This window comes from Dryas octopetala, chromosome 4 (genome assembly GCF_963921425.1).
Source record: "Dryas octopetala chromosome 4, drDryOcto1.1, whole genome shotgun sequence".
In the NCBI taxonomy this organism is placed as follows: Eukaryota; Viridiplantae; Streptophyta; class Magnoliopsida; order Rosales; family Rosaceae; genus Dryas; species Dryas octopetala.
The window spans coordinates 2,889,236-2,910,894 of record NC_141369.1 but is presented as its reverse complement, the minus strand read 5'-3'; the positions used below and the strand labels follow the sequence as shown (position 1 = coordinate 2,910,894).

General features: G+C 37.1%; 1 protein-coding gene and 1 long non-coding RNA gene across 2 annotated transcripts; one reads left to right on the top strand and one right to left on the bottom strand.

Annotated features, from left to right (window-relative positions):
• Window positions 1-1,385: 1,385 nt before the first annotated feature.
• LOC147286188 (HSP20-like chaperones superfamily protein) lies at window positions 1,386-2,845 on the bottom strand. Its single transcript, XM_086242095.1, has 2 exons — window positions 2,367-2,845; window positions 1,386-1,759 (listed from the first exon to the last, which is right to left on the bottom strand). Exons 1-2 carry the CDS (start codon window positions 2,506-2,508, stop codon window positions 1,464-1,466), a joined length of 438 nt encoding a protein of 145 aa, XP_086098221.1. The 5' UTR covers window positions 2,509-2,845; the 3' UTR covers window positions 1,386-1,463.
• A 9,114-nt stretch (window positions 2,846-11,959) lies between these two features.
• LOC147286187 (uncharacterized) lies at window positions 11,960-15,021 on the top strand. Its single transcript, XR_015121927.1, has 5 exons — window positions 11,960-12,712; window positions 12,792-12,879; window positions 13,268-13,371; window positions 13,856-14,041; window positions 14,572-15,021. It is a non-coding gene; the product is annotated as an uncharacterized LOC147286187 (long non-coding RNA).
• Window positions 15,022-21,659: the final 6,638 nt, after the last annotated feature.

Sequence of the window (21,659 nt, the reverse complement as noted above, 5' to 3'; positions counted from 1 at the left end):
AGGAGACCCTAGATGTATATTTATAGATGACAACTTCTAGATTTCTTACCCATAAAGAAATACCCGAAGTCAGCCTTATCACCTCTTGATTTCATAACCTTATGCAATAGGTATTCCTTGTTAGTTAGAATTCCTACTTCACCTTAAGTTCTAGGCTGTCCAAGTTAGTCTTCCCACTTGTATTCTTAGTTGTATAAGTGTTTAAATTGGTTGTTAACTCAAATAGGTTCTTACAACTATACATCGATCTCAAGCAAAATAAATAGTTTAAAGAGAACTTCCACTTAATTTTTTGCCTTGTTTCACAACCTTCAATTTAAAATGACATATAAGGAGTCAGATAAAGAACTTGGAGCAGAAATGTAACCTTAACATGGCTAACAATATGCATGTACATATGAATGAACAATGAAAACTCAATCCATTTATTCCCCATTAGAGGATGGTGGTAGACTAACAACAAAATGGCTATGAAAATTATATTATACATTAAAACATTATCAAAACACAAATTTGCCTAATGAACAAAAAAAAAAAAAAATTGGCACTTCAAGCTCCATCTTTATGCCTTGTACGTACATAGAAAGAAAAAGGTGTTTATGCCTTTTAAAAATTGAAGCTAGATAAATAATAGTTGTTTATAAGTGAAATAGAGTAGTTGCGTGCACCCAAAACCCAAGTTTAGTATTCCTTGTCAGGAAATGCACATGTGGCTAATATACAAGTTTTTCACTTTATTTAATTAACTTGGATAATGACAAACAAAACACTGGTTGCATTAAATCAAACACAGGTCTTCCGCTATTTGCATGGGCTATACATTTTGGAACTCATCATTTACATTAGTAATTTAGTACTCAATATTTCAACATGTTGACATAATATTCCAATAAGAACTATGACTATTTCTTGCCAAATGCTGAAATGCCTAAACTCGACCCCACAAGTGACTGGCATAGAGTTACATAGCTTGGGAATACCTGGATACTAACAAGGTTAATCTAAAATTACATGGTTTTCCATATGTATGCTTTTTCCAATTTGGGGCAAAATGGTCATTTGGCATATTATTTGGGTATGTTATGGAAAAACCAAGGGCAGTTGATTAACAAATACTAATTCACCGCCCTTTAAGCCTTGACAGGGCTTAAGTTTACAACTAAATTATGAAAAATAGGATTCATGTAAACTCTTTGTACATAACTTCCTTATCATAGATGTGAGCCCTTGAAATATTTCTAAATTTGTCTTGGAGTTATTTAAAAATGATGGGGATTTTTATTTATTTGGAACTATCATGATTTTTGGTTAATTGTTTGAAATTGTAGCGAATTAATATAAAACATTGGAAATTATTAGAAGAGGTTGAAATTGTTAATGTTTCATACATTATGCGATTCAATTGAGTTCATTGTTATTACATGTTGTATTGTAGCACATACATTATGATGATTTCATTGTGCTTAGAGCTTGCTAGTGATATTGATATTTCGTAGTTTGGATGGTTTGGGGGTTGCATCTTTTGGGACAAGGACGGTGAGAACACCATTCTCCACTTGAGCTTTTATCTGATCCACCTTCACATTTTCTGGCAATTCAATTTCCCGAGAAAAGTCTCCCGCTTTCCCTGCCGCCGTACCTCTCTCTGCCACGTGCCAAACTAAGTCTTTTGCATGACCCTCCTCTTTCCCACCTTCCGCTTTTATGCGCAAAACGTTCCCATCCTCTATCTGCACCTTTATATCCTCCTTGCCCAAACCTATTCATTTTAATTACCAAATTCAAATATTCTAGTGATCAAAATTTGTTCACTTCTGAAATCCCATCAGAATAACAATCCAAAATTCTGAATAATAAAGAAAACCCACAAAAATTTCACTTCAGAAATGCAAATATTTAGAGGCAGAGGATTAGAAAATGAGCTTAAATTCATAAAACCCACTAATATTGCACTGTGAAAAATGAAGTGCAAGATAAGAAAGGAGCGCAAATTAATGGAACAAAAACCCAAATGCCAAATTCAGATATCCTAGTCATAAAAAACTGTTCAGTCCTGAAAACCCATCAACATATTACATATATAACAGTCCAAAGGGAGCAAGAAATCCAAGAGAGAGAGAGGGAGGGAGATTGAGTTGCTTAATCTTCCAAAATTCTGAATAATAAAGAAAACCCACAAAAATTTCACTTCAGAAATGCCAATATTTAGAGGCAGAGGATTAGAAAATGAGCTTAAACTCATAAAACCCACTAATATTCCACTGTGAAAAATGAAGTGCAAGATAAGGAAGGAGGGAAAATTAATTAAACAAAAACCCAACTGCCAAAATGGGTATATTATCGAGCTGAGTCTGAAAAGTGGGTACCTGGAACATTGATTTTGAATATGTGGGCATTAGGGGACTCAAGCCAGTCCATGAGGCCTCTTGATCCTCCGGACCATTCTCGGAAAATCGGAGGACTCCAGAGGAAGCGCCTGAATGGGTACGCAAATACACCATCCGCCATTGTTTGCTTGATTCTTCTGTCTTTGAATTAGTGTCTGTACAGTGTGCTTGTTGGGAACAATAGATTAACAGAAATGGCGTGGATATATTTGGTATTATAGGTAATCAACATACGACAATGGCGTTTCGAACTCACTGGACAGAACCCAGAAGCTTCTAGTGGAACTTCTTACATCAGGATCTTCAACGTGGCTTAATCTCTACCGTTAGAGCCACATCTATTGTACTTAATAGTTGAGATATTGTCTATCGCCGTAGGATCCCAGTGATCAAAACGGTTGTAGATAAAATCTCTATCTTGTTCTTTTTGCTGACATCAGTTGGGTTCTTTTGCATATGGGCTTTTGGATGATGAGGATCTGATAGGAGTCAGCCAGAGGTGTCAAACGGGCCAGCCCGGCCCGGCCCAGCCCATTTAAAATCGGGCCGTTCGGGCTTCGGGCCGTGCTTGGCCCGGCCCTATTCATAATTGTGTCGGGCTCAACCCGGTCCATTTATTCCAAACACTAGGCCCAGCACGAGCCCAAAGCACGAGCCCGTGATGGGACGGGCCGTGCTCGTGCCGGGCTGTTAACGGGCTGGGCTTGGGTCCAAGCACAAGCCCCCTTTTTTTTTTTTTCAAAAAAATGCTTTGTTTTTTTTTTGTTTTAATTCCTCATATGACATTAATTTTTTATTTCACAGAAAATGAACTAAGGAGCCCAAGTTTTTATTTAGCATATTTTGGTGAATAACTTCATTTAAAGCTAAAGGCAAAAACAATTACAACTTACAAACAAAATGGATGAAGGGGGATGACACCCTGCCACACAACCCACACAAAAAACTACGACATAATTTGAAAATAAAGAAAGCAAAGAAATACAAAATATAAAAAAGCTAAAACAAATTGCAATTAGAATAATGCAGGAAACTGAAGCTAAAACCCCTAGCTATGAGGACCCTATAGTTCTTGTTGCTGAAACACCTTGTAAGCATGCTTTACCACCCTTTTATCCATTGGTTTCCTTTCCTGCCTGAGATGTGCTCTAATAAAATAACTCCAAAAGCAAACACATCTATTTTCTCATCCACAATCCCATTCATATAGTACTCTGGAGCCAAGTGTCTGCACAATATATATATATATATAACATCAGTGTGCAATCATTTTGGCAGTGATTCAATTTCACTTGGAGCAATTGACTGATGAGTATCCATATTCCATAGGAAGCCATTTTGCTAGTCCAAAATCAGATATCTGTGATAATTCAAAAACAACAAATAAACATCAAACTCAATGCATTGAACATTTGAACCCACTTCAAATGAATATTTTGGTCTTGATCAAGAAAAGGCACAAGAAACAATGGTTCTATACTTCTATATGTGTTACCTACGGTTCAAAAGCTGCAGTCAATAAAATGTGTGTGGACTTAATGTCTCTATGAATTATCCTTCTCTGGCAGCCCTTGGGCAAGTAATGGAGGCCTCGAGCTGTCCCAATAGCTATCTTATACCTTGTTTTCCAATCCATAGGTGGCAAATTCTCATCTACAACAAAAATTTTCAAAGAAATATGTGAGAAAAAATTAATCTAGAAAAAAGAAAATAACCTAGAAAAACAAAACCAATAATTAGTCCAAATATAAGTTTCTGTGATAAAAAATAAGAGAACAAGATTAGTATATGTTTACCATGGAGAAGAGAAGCAACAGCACATGGCCAATGGTTCCAATCTCATTAAAAAACTCCTTATCTTTCCAATCATCAGTGGCAGCTTTTGTGAGCCTTTTCACAGCAATTTCCTCACCATCCTTTAGAGTTCCTCTGTACACCTCTGCATAGCCTCCTTTGCCAACCAAGCCATGTCTAACACATCACTAGTGTTGTGCTTTTGTTGCTGCAATTGACCAAATTTAAGTGCAAACATAGAAACAAGCATAAACGAAAACCAATCTAAAATTCTTACCTCTAAAATTACAGTAAAATTAGAAAGAGAAAAATGAATATTAACGACAAAAAAAAAAAACTAAAGAAAAACAAAAACTTATGATAGATTTATCGGCTGGCTTTCATCGTTAGATACAGAATATGTGTCATCATCTTCATAATATGCAAGATCTTCATCTACAAAACTTTGAGCTCGAAAATCTGCATCATCCCAATCCTTTACACACATAAGGGCCTCCAAAATCTCAGGAGTTAGCCTCGTTCTCTTTTCATCCAGCACACGACCACCTGCACTAAAAGTAGATTCCGATGCTACTGTAGACACCGGAGTTGTTAGCATATCACGTGCCAAGTTGGAAAGCACAGGAAAACTATTTTGATGTGCTTTCCACCAAGCCAAAATATCACACTTTTTCCTTTCTTCCTCAGTCACGTATTCAAAAAAATCTGTATCCAAGTACCTGAAAATTTCATTGCGAGTGCTCCCAGAATTTTGTTTTCCTTTACTAGCAAGCATGCCCAAAACAGCTTCACTACTAGAAGAAGTAGAAGTAGATGAAGGAAAAGGTGGGCGTGCTTGTGTAACTTGTGCACCAACAGTAGCATATTTCTTCTCATACAACAAATAAGTATCATTCAAAGTTTTTTGAATCATGGATATTGTAATTGGTAGAGTAATAGATAAATTTTTTTCAATTTCACCAAGTATTACCTCCAAACCACTTACTTTAATCCTAGGATCCATTATCACACCAAAACAAAAAGTATAAGGAACATGTTCCCAATACTTTTTGTACTTTGCCTTCATGGTTTGACAAATGGTTGTAAAGTCACCATCTTCTTCAGATTTATATTTAGCAAAAGTAGCACTAATCATATACAAATCATTAAGTGCAATAGGAGATGTTGGATAATAAACACCAGAGCAATTACATGTAGCATCATAGAAAACCTTCAAAAAGTCCATTAACTTAAAGCAAATATTCCACTCTTCCTCCCTCAACAAATTGGAATCCATTTTATTATTATAAAAAGAACTGATTGCACTACTATAACCTTTGCATTTTCTAATCATATGATATGTTGAGTTCCAACGAATAGGCATGTCTTTTTTCAATTTCCTAGGTTTCAAACCTTCAGCTGTACAAAACTTAGCAAACTCTTGAGTCCTAGAAGAAGAAGAATGAATATAACCAATAGCATCCTTTACTAAGCTAAGGTTGTTTCCAATAAGTTTCAACCCATCTTGCACCATTAGGTTAATTATATGACACACACACCTCATATGAAAAAATTTTCCACCATAGGGAGGATGCAAAACACGCTGAAATAAAGCAATAGCACAAGAATTATTAGTAGCATTGTCAAAACTAACTGAAAAATTTTTTTGAGCAATATTGTACTCCTTAAACACATCCATCATAGAATTAAAAATAGCACTACCAGTATGTGGATATTCAAGAAGACGAAACGCAATAATTCTTTTGTGCAACAACCAACGATCATCAATATAATGAGCAGTAACACAAATAAAAGGCAAATTATTACGACCATCCCATAAGTCAGCAGTAATAGCAATAGAACCCTTCAAATTAGCAAAATCATTTATCAACTTCTTTTTCTCCTCATTGTAAAGTTTCAAAACATCACTCCTATTAGTGTTGCGAGAAATTCTCTTATACTCAGGTTGTAATGCCACTTTCACAAATCTTTCGAATCTACGATCCTCAACAAAAGCAAAAGGCAATTCAGCACCTGCAACAAATCTAGCCAATTCATCTCTCATTTTAGGTTGACTGTACTTAAATGCTAATACACTACTTCCATCTACAGATAGTTGGGACTGCTTAGGATCTTTAGGATCATGTTTAGATAGACAATTTGTAGCATGTCTTTTAAGATGTCCAGTACCATTTGAAGTTTTACAAGTTAAAGATTTTTTGCAAAAATTACACACTGCAACTGGTACAATGTTCCCATCCTCATTTTTTCGAGTTTCACGTGTAAAATGAATCCACACTCCAGAAGTTCGTTTTCTTTTTTTACCCTCAGGTTGAGTGTCAGTGTCAATATAAGTGGGTTCAGGTGAGTTTGAACCATCTTTATTATCTGGTTCATGTGGCATATCTTCAGGTGCAGGGGTTTCAAAATTATTATCATGATATTCCCCAAAATCCATAAGGTCCCTAGGGTCCATCTAAATAAAACTTGAGAAGAAACAGGAAAATACCTTCCCTTGTGATTCCAGATTTTCAATAATTTTGTGCCGATGAGATTGAGATCGAGTCGATCGACCCTGAAAAAATAACAAAAAGAAAACAAATTAGACAGCTAATTATAAATAAAAAGTTCTTATACAATATTAAAACAAATCAGAATCATATTCAAAATAAAAGCAAGCTAACACTATGGTCGAATATAAATGGAGAGAAGAAAAAACAGGGAGGTTGAGAGGCTGTAGCGTACTGAAATGAGAGTTGAAGAGGCAGAGCCGCAGAGCCGCAGAGCCAAAGCAACAAGACTAATCTGTAACATTACCCATCAAAATGGGTATGGAAGCCTCTGGGGGAACCACAAAATGTTAGAACTCTAAACCTGCCAAAGAGATAAAAACAAAACCAAAAGACAAGATAAATTAGAACAGCTCACAGTAAAAACATTAAAAACAAATTTAAATCTTTAGGCAAGGGGAGGAGAATGGAAATAGATTTAAACTGGTTTCATAACTCCTAAATAACATACAAACATTAACTTACTACTAAGAAAGGCTGCTTCCTTTCAAGCGCTTCCTCCAGCACTGCCTGCGATCGCTGCCTTCTAAATTAGAAGGAAAAAAAAAAAAAAAAAAGATCAGCACTGTAAGAAGCTAATGACAAGAAAATATACTGTAATTCAGAGGGTTCTCAGAAGCAGTCTGAGGTCTTACTGGCTCAATATTTGCCTTCTCATTCACTTGAGAAAGAGAACCTGATGGGGCGTTCGAAAGCCTAGGAAGAGAACATTAAGCATTAAAAGAAAAGAAACGAAAGAGAATAGAACCTCAAGAAAAGATACGCATCATGCCTTGAATAATTTACTAGAGACATTTACATGATCTTTTTTTATGGCCTTTAAATTTAAATGATCTATTATCAAATTATCAAAATACCCAAAAACACCAATAAACCAAGTTGCCCATTCAATCTAAGATGAGAAATAATAGTACTGACTATGGAGCCCTTGCAGTGACGACGACCAAGAGCGGCCGGACAGCAGCTGAGTGGCTGACGGCGAAGGGAGATCAACAGCTGGATGTGGAGAGGAGAGGGAGAGCAAAGTTGGAGGGAGAAATTAGGGATTTAGAACAAGATATTTGATAAATTTTTTAGAGAGATGATCGATAGATTGAGAAATTGAGAGCAGAGACTAGAGATTGAGAGTAGAAATTGATGATTTTTAACAATTGAAAATAGGGATTTATAAGAGGATGGATATTTGAAGAACCAAAATACGAAATCATTGAAATTAACTTGGGAGTTGGGAGGATAATTAAGAAAAAAATTTACTATTTTTTGGAAGAAGAAGCCAACGGCTCCTTCTTCCTCCCTTCCAATGAAACATCAAGAAGGGGAGTTATGGCAGATGGTTTAGGTTTCTAGAAGATGAGTAGAAGAAGAATATGACGTTTAGGTTTTCTAAATCATAAAAGGTTGTGTCGTTATTGTTCTTAATTTAGCTTTTAAAAAACATGGTTGATATTTCTAATGTATTATATACGATTTATTTCCCCTTTTTAACACAACAAACATAATAGCCCAATTGGTATTGAGGTAGTTAATTGATATGAAGAGGTCATAGGTTCGAACCACCTTCACATATCCATGTTAAAATTATTTTTTAATAAACGGGCCGATAGATGGTGGGCCGGGCCGGCACGATACCGTAACGGGCTCGGGCTGGCACGATCCCATAACGGGCTCGGGCCGGCACGACCCAATGGGCCAGATTACCCCGGCCCAGCACGGCCCAATGATTTGGGCCGTGCTAGGCCCAGCCCGCCTTGAATCGTGCTCGTGCCGGGCCGAGGTACTTATAAACGGGCCGGGCCCGTGTCGTGCTCGGGCTGACCCGGCCCGTTTGACACCTCTAGAGTCAGCACACCACGCTGTTCTGCTAGTTTTAGCCATTGGCCCGAAGTTTTTTAAAAATGATAATTTACGATTCAAAAAAAATATTATTTTATATTAAGAAGTTAGAATTCTTTTGGAAAATTTTAGAACGAGAAACTTCGGGCAAAATGACATGACATGTACATCAATACGCAGTTGAATATGCGGCATTTACAGCTCGTTTGGTATGTTGGACTATACTGACTAATTTCTGTCAGATAGTATTAATCTATTCTGGAGAGTACTGACTATTTATCCAGAATATTATCAGGCATTTGGTACTGTTTTGGATAAACAATCTGACTAAGTTATATTGTGTTTGGTGCTTTTTAGGATAGCAGCGAATCAGACTATTTTTTTTTTATTTTTTGATAACTTAGTGGAAATTGAAATTCATATAACACAAATTATTTTTGATAAGATTCATATGATAAGAATTTTTTTTTTCTTTTGTTTTTGCCAAGAAGATAATTAGTGCGTTTTTGTTTTATCAAGTCTTTATAATTAAGCGTGTATTATATAATCTTGAATGTGTGAGTTGTATTAGTTAGTCAGGTAAGAAGAGCATTAAAAGCTCAGTCCGGTTTACATAGTCAGGTAATTAAATAATACAAGTTGACATCAAACAACTGACATGAACTATTTACTTCTATCCGGAGTCTAATATGGTGTATCAAAGTGTTCTAATTAAGGACTCTACTTTCACTTACGGTTCGATCAAGGATATTTTGTCACTTCCGTTAGCATTTCTGTTAAACATTGATCATGTGCCAAGCACATGACCAATTTTAAGGGTAAAATGGACATTTCGCACAATTAAAATAGTTATAAAATAAAAAATAAATAAAAAATAGGAAAAAAGAACTAAAAGTGAAAAAAATAAAATAAAAATACAAGACCCAACCAAATCGCCACCCCTGCACTATGCCAACCCAGCCCCGTTGTAACAACTCAACTCAAATTTCACTGAGAATTTAAAATTTTTATTGAACTTTGGTTTTTCAAAAGAAGTTGGGTTGCGATGCTTTGGAAAATTTTCTTCTAAATTACTATGAGAAATGTAAAAGTTAATTTCGATGACCCAAATTTTTTTCACCCGAATGAATTTGTTGGAAATTAAATTATCGTTCTTTTATTTTAAACATTTTCGGGGAACTTAACGTAATTAATTGTGTTACAAATAATTGTTTTATTTTAAAGTTGACCCAATTTTTACCAAATTGAAATAATTGGAATTTGACTTTGATTTTGGCATGGTTGAGTAGTGCTCGGCTCTACAAACGCATAGACGCGAGCGGTTTGTAGATCGGAATTACAGTTTGGGTTTTACGAACGTCCAAAGTGAGGGGCATTTTTGTAATTTGTATCCGTAACACCCCGAACCTCGGGCCCAATAAATAGACTGAAACCCTACTATTTAAACCTTTTTTCAAAAAATGAGTTATGTACTTAACATAATAAATAAATACATATAATAAATCAAAGTGTGAGCCCAAAAACATTTATGTAAAATCACTTTCTAAAATCGATTTAAATCAAATTAAAATGGGTCTCACTGCCTCGTATTCTCCTCACTGCCTCCTCAACTTTCTTAACCTGCAAAACACAAATAACCACACTGCACCATATTCATGGTACACCGGGTCATTCAAACAAACAACCCGGTAAGCTAACTAGAGCTCGTATGAATGAAATGACGTAATAATTATTCTAAAAAATGAATTACATGGCCTCAAAATACTTTTCCTCAATTATCACAATTTACAATCCACAATATATTCACAATAATATATATCCATAAATAAATAATCCTCATAAGTCCATTATTCCTCAATTTACATAAAATTCTACCAATAATAATAAATTATTCCGGCAATTCAAATGCCTAAACGTCAACTATCAACCTCAACATCAACCATTCACATCATAACCCATAATATCATTGCATAATCATCATCATTTTCCAATCTCAAAGATTCAAGCCTAGACGTTATCAAGTCATAGCCAAACCAAATCCTAGCAAACAGAAGCACACAAGCAAACCAACAAATCAATCTATCTAAATTCACTTACAGTTTAACCACGTAAAAAGACATAAATGCCCTTCTTGGCGCCTTTGCTAAGATAACAAATCCGGCAGTATGACGGCATAGAGAATAAGATTTCCTGAGCCCGTGTACCTGTTAAGACAAGCAACCAACACAATTACAAACTAAAAACACAAATGGGCCACTAAACAGCCGAAACGGGCGGCCGCCACCACACACGGTGGCTGCCCCGCCCCAAACAACACACAAAAATCACTGAATTCTCACCAAATGAAACTAGAAGGGTTCCTTGGACTTCAATTGGGCGGAATTGGGTCAAACAACCACTAAACCGCAGCCCAAAGTGGTGGTTCCGATGGTGGCAGCAGCGGCACAAACCTTGAAATATCCAAAATCAACTTCAATTAATCCTAATTGCACAATAGAACCTTCAAGTGCACAAAAACAACTCGAATTCAAGTCCAATTTCAAGAAATTCGAAATAGGCATAAACCCTAAAATCGAATTTCCAATTTCTCAAAATTGGATGTGCCAACCTTAGGTAAAAGATTACTCATACTTAGAGGATCGTTTTTGAGAGCTGGACTGACGGCCAAAAATCGTCAGAAAAGCCTGAAACTGGCTAGAGAAGGCACGACTTCTCTATCTTCGCACCGCCGTGTACGGTGGTCATCGACGTGAAAGAATGGCATGGGGAGGCTCAGAACGTCAAGGGGAGTCCATCTGTGATGGTCCAGAGTTGCGTCGTGGCCGGATAAGCGAGATTGCCAGCGAGAAGGTCTTCTCTATCTCGCGTCGATTCGTCGCGGTGGTGGTTCAGGTGGGTGATCGGCAGCCTGGGGAGGAAGAGGGAGGGACAGCGAGCTCGGGGAGCTTTCGTCCCCCTCCATCCGCTGCCGGACGCGCGTCCAGGCGTCGGTGGTAGGTGCGGCGAGGGTGAGAGTCTCGGGGGGAGAGAGAGAGAGAGAGAGAGAGAGAGAATGAGTTTTTAAAAAAATCTAATTTTGGGTTTTAAAACCCCTTTGGTACAAATTACAAGATTGCTCTTTATTTCAAATGCTCGTAACTTTCAAGCCGTAACTCCAATTTACGCATGCTTCGTGTCTACGAAGTCGTGGACTCGAAACCTTCCCAACAAGCCCTAAGACAAAATCAAAAGCCCACTAATTTTAAAAGTCAATTTTCCCAAATTAAAAATTAAATCTAAAATTTTTTATTTCTTAAATAAATTCTTAAAATAATCAAAATAAATTCTTAAAATATTTAGAATAAATCTTTAAAAAATACGGCCTCGCAGTATCAAAGAATTTTAAAACCCCATAAATCTAGAAAATTCTTCATTTCTCTCTCTTTCATCCCCACGTCTCTCCCAGTTCACTCTTTTCTTTCTCCTCTGTGTCACTTTCGCCGCCTCTCTCTTCGGCACGTGTGGCGCTGTCCGGCGGCCAACGCCGGAGGTCTTGGACCCCAGCTGCTCACCTCCTCCCTCTTTCTCCCAATGGTCTCTATTTGTCCTGCCGATCACTCACGGCGCGGAAACGACGCAGAACAAGCCGAGCCTCTTTGCCGACGACCTCCATTTTTCGGCCACGTTGCAATGCCAGACCACCAGGGATGACTTCCTCTCGTCACGGCAAGCCTTCCAGTGTCGTTCCCTTACGCCGATGACCACCTATAACGGCGGTGCGAAGCGAATGAAGTCGCGCCTTCTCCAGCGACTTCGGTGGCCGTTGGCAGCAACCTAGATATGGAAACGTATCCTCTCTTCATGCTCTTGCGATTGGTTGTGGTGATTTGAACCAATTGTTGCTGGGATTGAAAACCCCATTTGGAAACCCTAGCTCCGTCGTTGCATCTACTGTACTAGGCGCCGGATCGGGTTGTTCTTTGCCTTGTTCTTCTTCTCTTTTTTGTGCTCTACAACCTCTACTAATTTTTGGGTCTAATTAGATCGAGAAATTCCTTGTACGGGTTCTTTGCCGCCACTGCCACTGTGAGCTTCGCCACCGATGGCGGCAATTTGGATGTTGTTTTAATTCTGTCTTGTTCTACTGAAGTCACAGGAGCCACTTCCTAGGTCCGTTGACCTTTTTCAGCGTGTGTTATTATATGTGAGAACATTGGGAATCAATTGTGACATTTGGTTGTTTGGGCAGGTTGTGTGCACTCGAGGATTCTATTTTCAGTGTAGATCGGTTATCGAAATCATAAACCAAGTCGCGAAGGTTATGGAATGCAGGAAAGGTATAATTCGTATCCGTCTAAATTGAGATATTTCTGTTTTATGAGTGGATCGACTGGATTTAGATTAGACTTGGATAAATTGGTTGTTAATTATTGAAGGATCAAAATTGTTTGGAGAGCTTAATTATGAAAGTAATCGGCTACCAAAAGTGAATTGGAGTTAGTATTGTGCCTAGTTAATAAATCCAATTTGGAGTTGACTTCATTCGTTTCATTTTGATCAATTACTCTGATTTCTTAGTTGGATTGATGTTGGTTATATTATGTATATTAAAGGAACATCTTTCAAGGTCGATTCAATAAGTGAACCGTAAATTAAGTCATGTCACCGAAAAGATTTCATATAATTATCTTCCGAATCTTAAAGTGCGTGGTATGTTTGTGTTAGATCAATGAAGCTTCATTTCTCAGCTAATTCTAGTGGCGAACAAGTAAGTGATTGTGAGATGGAAACATGTTTCAGAAAGGATTGGATATAGATCGGTTAAAGCTGTGAGTGGACTTTTATTTAAGAAATGTTTATGCATTTTATAATTTAATTCTTTTCTGGCTATCTTGAGTTTGTTTGAGAAATAAAAAATTTTGAGTTGGATGTTTGATGTTTGACTAAGTTTATGAAAACCGTATTATTTCAATTATTTCATGTTATGAGTTTTATTTGAAGATTTGACGTATGGATTTGAATGTTGGGCTTTCAAATATGTTCACTAGTAATCTTTCTAAATCATAATTTTTATATGTTGATTTCTTGGGTTTGGGGTTTCTTGGATCATATTATAGTTTCTATTTCTTAAGTTTATAATTTATTTTATTTTTGGCCTATTGCGAGGAAGATGGGGTTTGATTTATATGGACTCATTACTTTTCAAGATAAGTTTCGTAAGATGTTTGAGAGTTGGAATTTTAAGGTTAAAGGAATGTGATTTGTGGAATTGTTATTGGTTTTCAAATCACCATATAAGTACCCCTTTTACAGTGATACAGATAGATCTTTGGGACCCACCGTGTGTCAGGATGCCTCGCCCTATAGGGGCAGCGTATGACTAGATGAGCCTGCTCGTGCAGAATGACTTCTTTGCATAGGATTGTGGCTAGGATATGAGCATGCCCGTGCGCGGGATTGTGGCCAGGGTATTGTCTGCAGTTTCCGGATACTTTTGTGGTGAGTGTTTGCAGTTTATGAAGTATTGTAAGATATGAATTTTATATCAACAAAGATTTTAAGCATGGCGGTTTCAATTGAACAATTTTTTTGATTTTTAGTATATCGAGAGTGTTTGAGATGAATTTTTTTTTTTTTCGAGTTAAATTAATTATTTACAAGATTTCATAGAATTAGTTTCTTTTTGTTACTGTATGACATCTTTTTAAGGTTCTTACACATTTATTATTCTACGAATTTTCTTATGTATTGGGCATTCTGAGGAATTGAAGTATTTTCAAGTTTATATGTTTTTCACATACTCTAAACATGATCGTGGGTTATCAAAGAGATTTTAAAATGGATTTGTGATATGGTTTTAAAACTGGGGAATTTCAAATAGTGATTTGAGGTCTTAGAGTAAAACTTGATTTAAGGGAATTTGAAAGGATAAATAATTTTTAAAGGCTTTACTTTTATATTTTTGTCCACTCACTCGGTTATCTCACGTTTTTCTCATTTGTTTTGTTTTAACGTTTTTTTCCCCTCAGGTATTAGAGGTCATTGAGGTCGGGCCGTACCACGTCGAGGCATCATTTTTTTTTTTACCCATAGTTAAATCACCTTGTAGGCACAATGTTTCCTTAAGTTATATATATATATATATATATCTGTTAGGTTGTAACCTTAATTTAATACGTTATTGACAGGACCACCCCCTGAATTCTACCCTGAAACCCGGAGAGGTCTTGTGGGAATCCAAAATCAAGGAAAATCCTACCGAAAATTCGGCAGAACCTCCCCTGAAAATGGACTAACTCAGAAATTTCAAAACCTGTTAAAAACACTTCTAAAACATCAACCACCTCTACCACAACCAAAAAGGGTCTCAGACCCAACCATTTCAAAGAGAAACCAACTTAATATTTAAAATGGTTATCAGAGCCTCTATTCTATTACCAAGAATTTCTACAAAAATCAAATGGCACCTACAGGGTCCGAGTAGGAAGATGGACGCAAATGCCTCGACGTTGTTGGCTCGACCTCCACCAAAGCTACTACTTGGGGAGACAATTTAAGACAAAACAAGATAACTTGTGAGATAACTCAGTGAGTGGACAAGTTTATGGAAATGAAAACAAAGAAAATCTTCTTGTTCAGAAAATCCTTCAAAAACACATTTATCTCTAAAACCTCACGTCACTCTTTAAAATCCCTCAGTTTTAAAACAATTTCAAATCCTCAAAACAATTTCAAATCCTCAAAAGACCCAAAGCATAAGAAAACTTGTAGAATAATAAAATCTGAAGTTGAAAATCGATTTTGGAAATAACAAGTTCTCAAACTGAAATCGATACTGTCAATTTATAAATAAATAATTTAAACTGAAAACTTTCTTCTCAAACCATTCTCAAAATACTGAAAATTAATAAAATTGCTCAACTGAAACCGTCATACTTAAAAACATTTGTTGTCATAAACTCATCATTTAAAATACTTAACAACTGAAAAAACACACCAATTAGTTACCCGGAGAATCTGTCATATGCATGCAGAGCCGCAAATATCTGTCATACACGTGCAGAGCCTTTGCACTGTCATGCACATGTAGAGCCCATAACTATCATACGTGCACGCAGAGGGAATAACTGAGACCATTGTCATACACTGCCGAGTAAACTCTAGGCGAGTGCAGAGCCGGTCTGAGACCACTGTCATACACCGCCGAGTAAACTCTAGGCGAGTGCAGAGCCGGTCTGATAAAAAGGGGGGTATTGACAATGGTGGTTTGAAAACCATTTCCGTTAACCAAACAAAATCTCTTTTTCCACTAATAGAAAATATCTTTATAGCATTCTCAAAAGCTTTAAATCCTTAAACCAAAATATATAAGCACAACTAGTAAAATAGTCTTTAATAAATTTCATTCAAAACACATAAAACCAATCAAAACTTTGACCATAGGCTAAAATATGAAATAATCCGTGCGTATCCTTCTAAACTTTCTTTAACAAAATCAAACTCATCAACATATAAAACATTTCAAAAAAATTAAAAGTTAGTCCACTCACAGAGATAGCCCTAGCTTCGATCCTCTGCCGGATCGTCTCGAGCCACAGCCGTGTTGCCTAGAGTGGAAAAACCCACCAAGAATCTTGAAGATTTGAGGTGAAATTTGACTGAAAATGGAGGCAAAGGTCGGCGGCCTTGTGTGGCTTTTCCGAGCAGAACCAACGTGCAGGGGGGGCTGGGCTAGCTGGAGGACGTCAGTGGGGGTCTGCGCTGGCGATGGGAGCTCGCCGATGGCCTGGGCTGGTTGCGTGGTGGCCGAAAATAACTAGGCTGGTCTGAGGCCAGTGTGTGCAGTGGATGTGTTGCGGGAAAGAGAGAAAAATAAAGAGAGAGATAGTGGGCTCGAGAGGGTGGTCAGCGCCTGGGGTGTTCGCCAGAGCCAGAGGCTGGCAGGGTGGCCGGCGATGGTGAGTGGAGGTGGCTGGGGTTGGTGAGCGCAGGGGAGGGGTGCGGGAATGGAGTGAGAGAGGGTGCCAGGGAGAGAGAGATAAAAGGAGAGAGAGAAGCTTGTGGAAAATTCTAGAGAGAGAAAAATCAAAATTTTTTTTCCTGATTTTGGGTATTTAAAAACCCACTTTTATAAATTTACAAAATTGCCCCTCACTTCAAACGCCCATATCTCACAAACCGTAACTCGAATCGACGCGTGCTACGTGTCTATGAACTCGTTGGCTCGAAACCTATCCAACGGACCCAAAGTTGAAACCAATAGAATCAAAAGTCAACTTTTGGGTCAAACCCCAATTTAAAACAAAAATTTAAAATTAAATTCAAACTCCTTTTTATTTTCCAAATAAATCTCAAAATCTTTAAAATATAATTTAGCATTCTTTAAAAACCTCTTAAAAACCATAGTTAAATAAATAAAAATTTAAATTTCTAGTGTAATTTGAGTCGGGTCGTTACAGTTATGATATTCATAAGTTGGGTGAATGTGTTTTATTTGGTTGGGCATCGTTTTTGGGTCGGAGACCCTTTTGGTTGTGGTAGAGGTGATTGTTAATTTGTAGAAGTGTTTTCTTCATGTTTTAAAAAGTTGGGTTAGTCCAATTTCAGGAAAGGTTATGTGGAATTTTTAGTAGAATTTTTCTTAGCTTTGGATCACACAAGATCACTCCGGGTTTCAGGGTGGAATTCGGGGATGGTTCTGTCACCCGCCCCTCCCCCCACCATCTAGCCCCGACCCTCCCTCTTCCCCCATCATCCCAGCTCATCACCCCCTCCACTCCGACAGTCCCCCGGTGGCATGATTCCAAATCGACAGCCCCTTTCCAGCCCTCACCCTCCCTCTCTTTCTCTCTTCCTCTTTCTCTTTTTTCACGGTCGTCTCCGGATCCATGGCTCTTCCAGATTGCGACACTAAAAGACCCACATCATCATGAATCACCATAAATGGGTTTAATTAATTAATAACTAAAATGAGTTTTAATTAATTAATTAGTACAACAGACACAAGAATCTCTCGCCTCAGCTACTGTGCATCTTCTGCCATGACTGCTTCATTCAGGTATACCATGATCTCTTTGTTTCTTTACTTGTTTGGTGCTTTTTCTCAAATGGGTTTTGGGTGAAATTGGGTGAAATTGGTTTTAATCTTGAATTTGATTATGTGGGTTTTGTGGATTATGTGAATCTTGAAACTCTGGGTTTTTCAGATTGATGCTTTCTTTTCTCAAATGGGTTTCGGTTGCTTTGAGTGAATTGCTTTTAATCTTGATGATGTGGGTATTGTTGAATCTATCTAGGGTTTTCAATTCGATGTTTTGTTTCTCAAATGGGTTTTTCTTCTTTTAGTTTTTTTAATTTTTTTCTCCTTTTAGTTAGTTTGTATTTTTTTCTTCTATTACATTATTTTTTTTATTTTTATAACTATTTTAATTGTGCGAAATGTCCATTTTACTCTTAAAATTGGTCATGTGCTTGGCACATGATCAATTTTTAACAGGAATGCTAATGGAAGTGATGGAATATCCTTGATTGAACCGTAAGTGAAAGTGAAGTCCTTAATTGGAACACTTTGAATGTCGCATCCTCAACTACGAATTTGTGTAAATGTCACGTCCTTTTGTTCAAATTTTCCCTTTTAGAATCATATTGGGAGATAAGGCTAGGAAAATCATACACAAATAATACTTACAACTTCAAAGAAAAATCTTGATAAAAAGAAATTTTGAAAGAAAAATCATATTAAAAATTTAAATATAATTATCAGTTAGTAACATCATATTTCCTTTTGAAAATTAGAGAATTTTTGAAAACTAAATCCTTTTTTATTTTCATTAAAGACTGTTTTGATACTCTGAATAGTTTCTCGATCTATTTGCTTAATTTGGAGTTATTATAATCTTTGGTGTTTACTAGATTTTCCTAAAATTTATTTATCAGACAAAAATTAGAAATCATCTCTTGGGTTTTAGAATTTCAAAATTACACAAGAAGGTCATTTGGTAGAGTGAGACCATAATAATATAGTATTCATCGACATGAATATATCCAACGGTACTAACATTCTGTCGATCAGAGTGTGGAGGAATATTTATGAATTTCAAAAGTTGGATAATAATGGAAATTATAAGCACTTTTTGAAATTTATTTTGTTAGGTTGGAATTTTTCAGAAAAAATTTTGGAAGTCAAAATATTTTTTTGAGGCCACAAATAACTAACGAGTCCATAGGAATTTATGGGACATTTTTCAGAGCTCGGATGAATTTTAATGAATTTTCGAAATGGAATAAATATTAGAAATTAAATGAAAATAAAAAATAGATTGACATGGCAGAATTCTGGTTATTCTTCAAGGATGATCTAACGGTTTGAAATGCGTCATGGAAAGGCTTAGCTAACCTATGCAGCGACACACCGAAGCTACGGTGCAAATGCATTAAGGACTACGGGATCCAGAATGACGTGAGTGACAATGAATCAAGAATATCATCTATACGCTGAATGACACTTAGTGCACAGACGTGTACTCATTGAATCCATAGTTAGATAATACTCGGTGAGACAAGTTTGTAATAATGTATTAGACATTTTTCGAAGCTCTAATGTATTTTTTGGTGAATTTTGTAAGTTAGGCTACATATTGCAAGTTAAAAGAAAATCAGAAAAAATAGAATACGTAGATTGCTGACATGGCGTGACCTAGTTGTTCTTCAAATATGACATTTTGAAATGCGTCAGGGAGAGGCTTAGCTACCATATATGATGGCACACCAAAGCTACGGTGCAGAATTGTTAAGGACCGCAAGATCTAAAACGATGCAAGTGATAGTAAATCTAGGTCGTCCATTGACAGGATTGTCCTTAGATTTCACCCTGCAACCCGGAGTGATCTTAGAGTTCGAATGAATTTTAATGAATTTCCGAAGTTGGAATGAATATTGGAAATTAAATGAAAATAAAAAAATAGAATTACACAGATCGTTGACGTGGTGCAATTCTTGTTATTCTTCAAGGACGATCTAACGGTTTGAAATGCATCATGGAAAGGCATAGCTAACCTATGCCGCGACACACCGAAGCTACAGTGCAGACACATTAAGGACCGCGAGATCCATAATGACGCAAGTGACAATGAATAAGGAATATAATCTATACGCTGAATGACATTCATCGTACAAACGTGTACTTAGTGAGGCCATAGATAGATAGTACTAAGTGAGACAAGTCCGTAAGAATTTATAAGACATTTTTCGAGGCTCTGATGAATTTTTGGTGAATTTTGGTAGTTGGGCTGAATATTGCAAATTAAAAGAAAATCAAAAAAAATAGAATACTTCAAAGATCTCTAATACCTAGGGGAAACGTTAAAACAAAACGTGAGAATAATCTCAGTGAATGGATACAAATAAACTTAAAATCATTTCCTTAAAACCTTTTTCTTTTTTAAAACAACTGATTTTCTTTGAAATCCCCAATTTTAAAACTCATTTTGCAATCTAATTTTAAATCTCTTGAAATTGCTAATATGTTCTAGATAAGAAAAACCCATGAGAACATGGAATATTTATTAATCTTAAAAAAAGCTATATATTATTTAGATAAATCAAGATATCTATATGACTAGTAAATCGAATAATTGAAAATATACGTTCTGAATTCCAATATTCTCATGCAGAAAGCATAAATCTGACAACAACCAAATATGAATAACATTTGTTTATTTGAAAGTTTTAATGTAATATTTTGTAATTGGCAATTTCCTAAGACAAAACACATAATGCGTAAGTTTCTAGATAAGTTAGATTTTGTGGGTCAAAGAGAAGTTTAAAGTGAAGCATGTTGATCAAGGTTCAAGATCAAAACAAATTTGAAAAGTATGATTTGATGTTCAATCTTTTAGGTTAAGGTGATGTGACTTAGAGACCTTGCATGCATTCTAAGTGGTTAGAATTATGTTCATATGCATTTAAATGGTTTTGGAGTTGAAAAAGTTGTTAAAAAAATTTTTGGTCCCAAATGATCGATCCTAACCCTGGGAGGATCAATCCTACATTCCTTGTGAGACCTCGTATTTTTCAAAGATTTATTTTAAATATTTTGAGAATTTATTTTAAGGATTTTGAGAATTTATTTGAGAAACAAAAAGGTTTTGAATTTATTTTTAAATTTTGTTTTAAATTGGACTTGACCCAAAGTTGACTTTTTATTCTATTGAGCTTTTGATTTTGACTTTGGGCCTATTGGAAAGGTTTCGAGTCCACGAGTTAGTAGACACGTAATATGCGTCGATCGGAGTTACGGTTTGAAAGATACGGACATGTGAAGTGAGTGCCAAGCTTGTAATTTTCACGAAAGTGGGTTTTAAAAACCCAAAAAGTCAGACTTCTCTCTCTCTCTCTCTCTCTCTCTCTCCGGTCATCTCCTTTCCGCCACTCCTTTCTCTCGGCACTTCACCGTTCGGCCACCCAACGACCAGCGACAGGCATCGGTGACCTCATCTCGCCGTCGCCGACCCCCAGCAGCCTTCCCCTTCGTCGGCCGACCACTGTAGACCGAGAATCAACGCAGAACAGGGCCGATCCTCCTTGCCGGCGATCTACATTTTCCGGCCACGACGCGACTCCGAGCCACTTGGGTTCTCTTCCCTAGGTCACGGCGAGCCTCCTCGTGGTTACCCCATGCTCCGATGACCTCAAACGGTGGCGGATTGAAGATTTTGGGCCGCGGCTGCTCCCGCGGATTTCTGTGATTCCGACGACTTTTGGCGTCGACCCAGGTTTGGGCACCCTCGGCTAGCGTGGATTCTGTCTTGTGCAGCGGCGACGCCGACTCAAACTCTGTGTATTTGGCCTATTCCCTGCCACTTGAACCTTTTGAGGTGAAATTTTAGTCCGAGTGTGCGTTGTTATGTTTTCTGTGAATTGGGCAGCCACCGTGCGTGGTGATTGCCGCCCGTTTCGGTCGTTCAGTGGCGTATTTGTGTTTCTGAATTGTTTTTATTTGGTTGTTTGGTCTTAACAGGTGTACGGGCTCGGGAAATCTCATTCCCGATGCCGTTATGCTGCCAGATTTGAGATCCGAGCAAAGGAACCAAGAAGGGCATTTCGGTCTTTTCGCGTG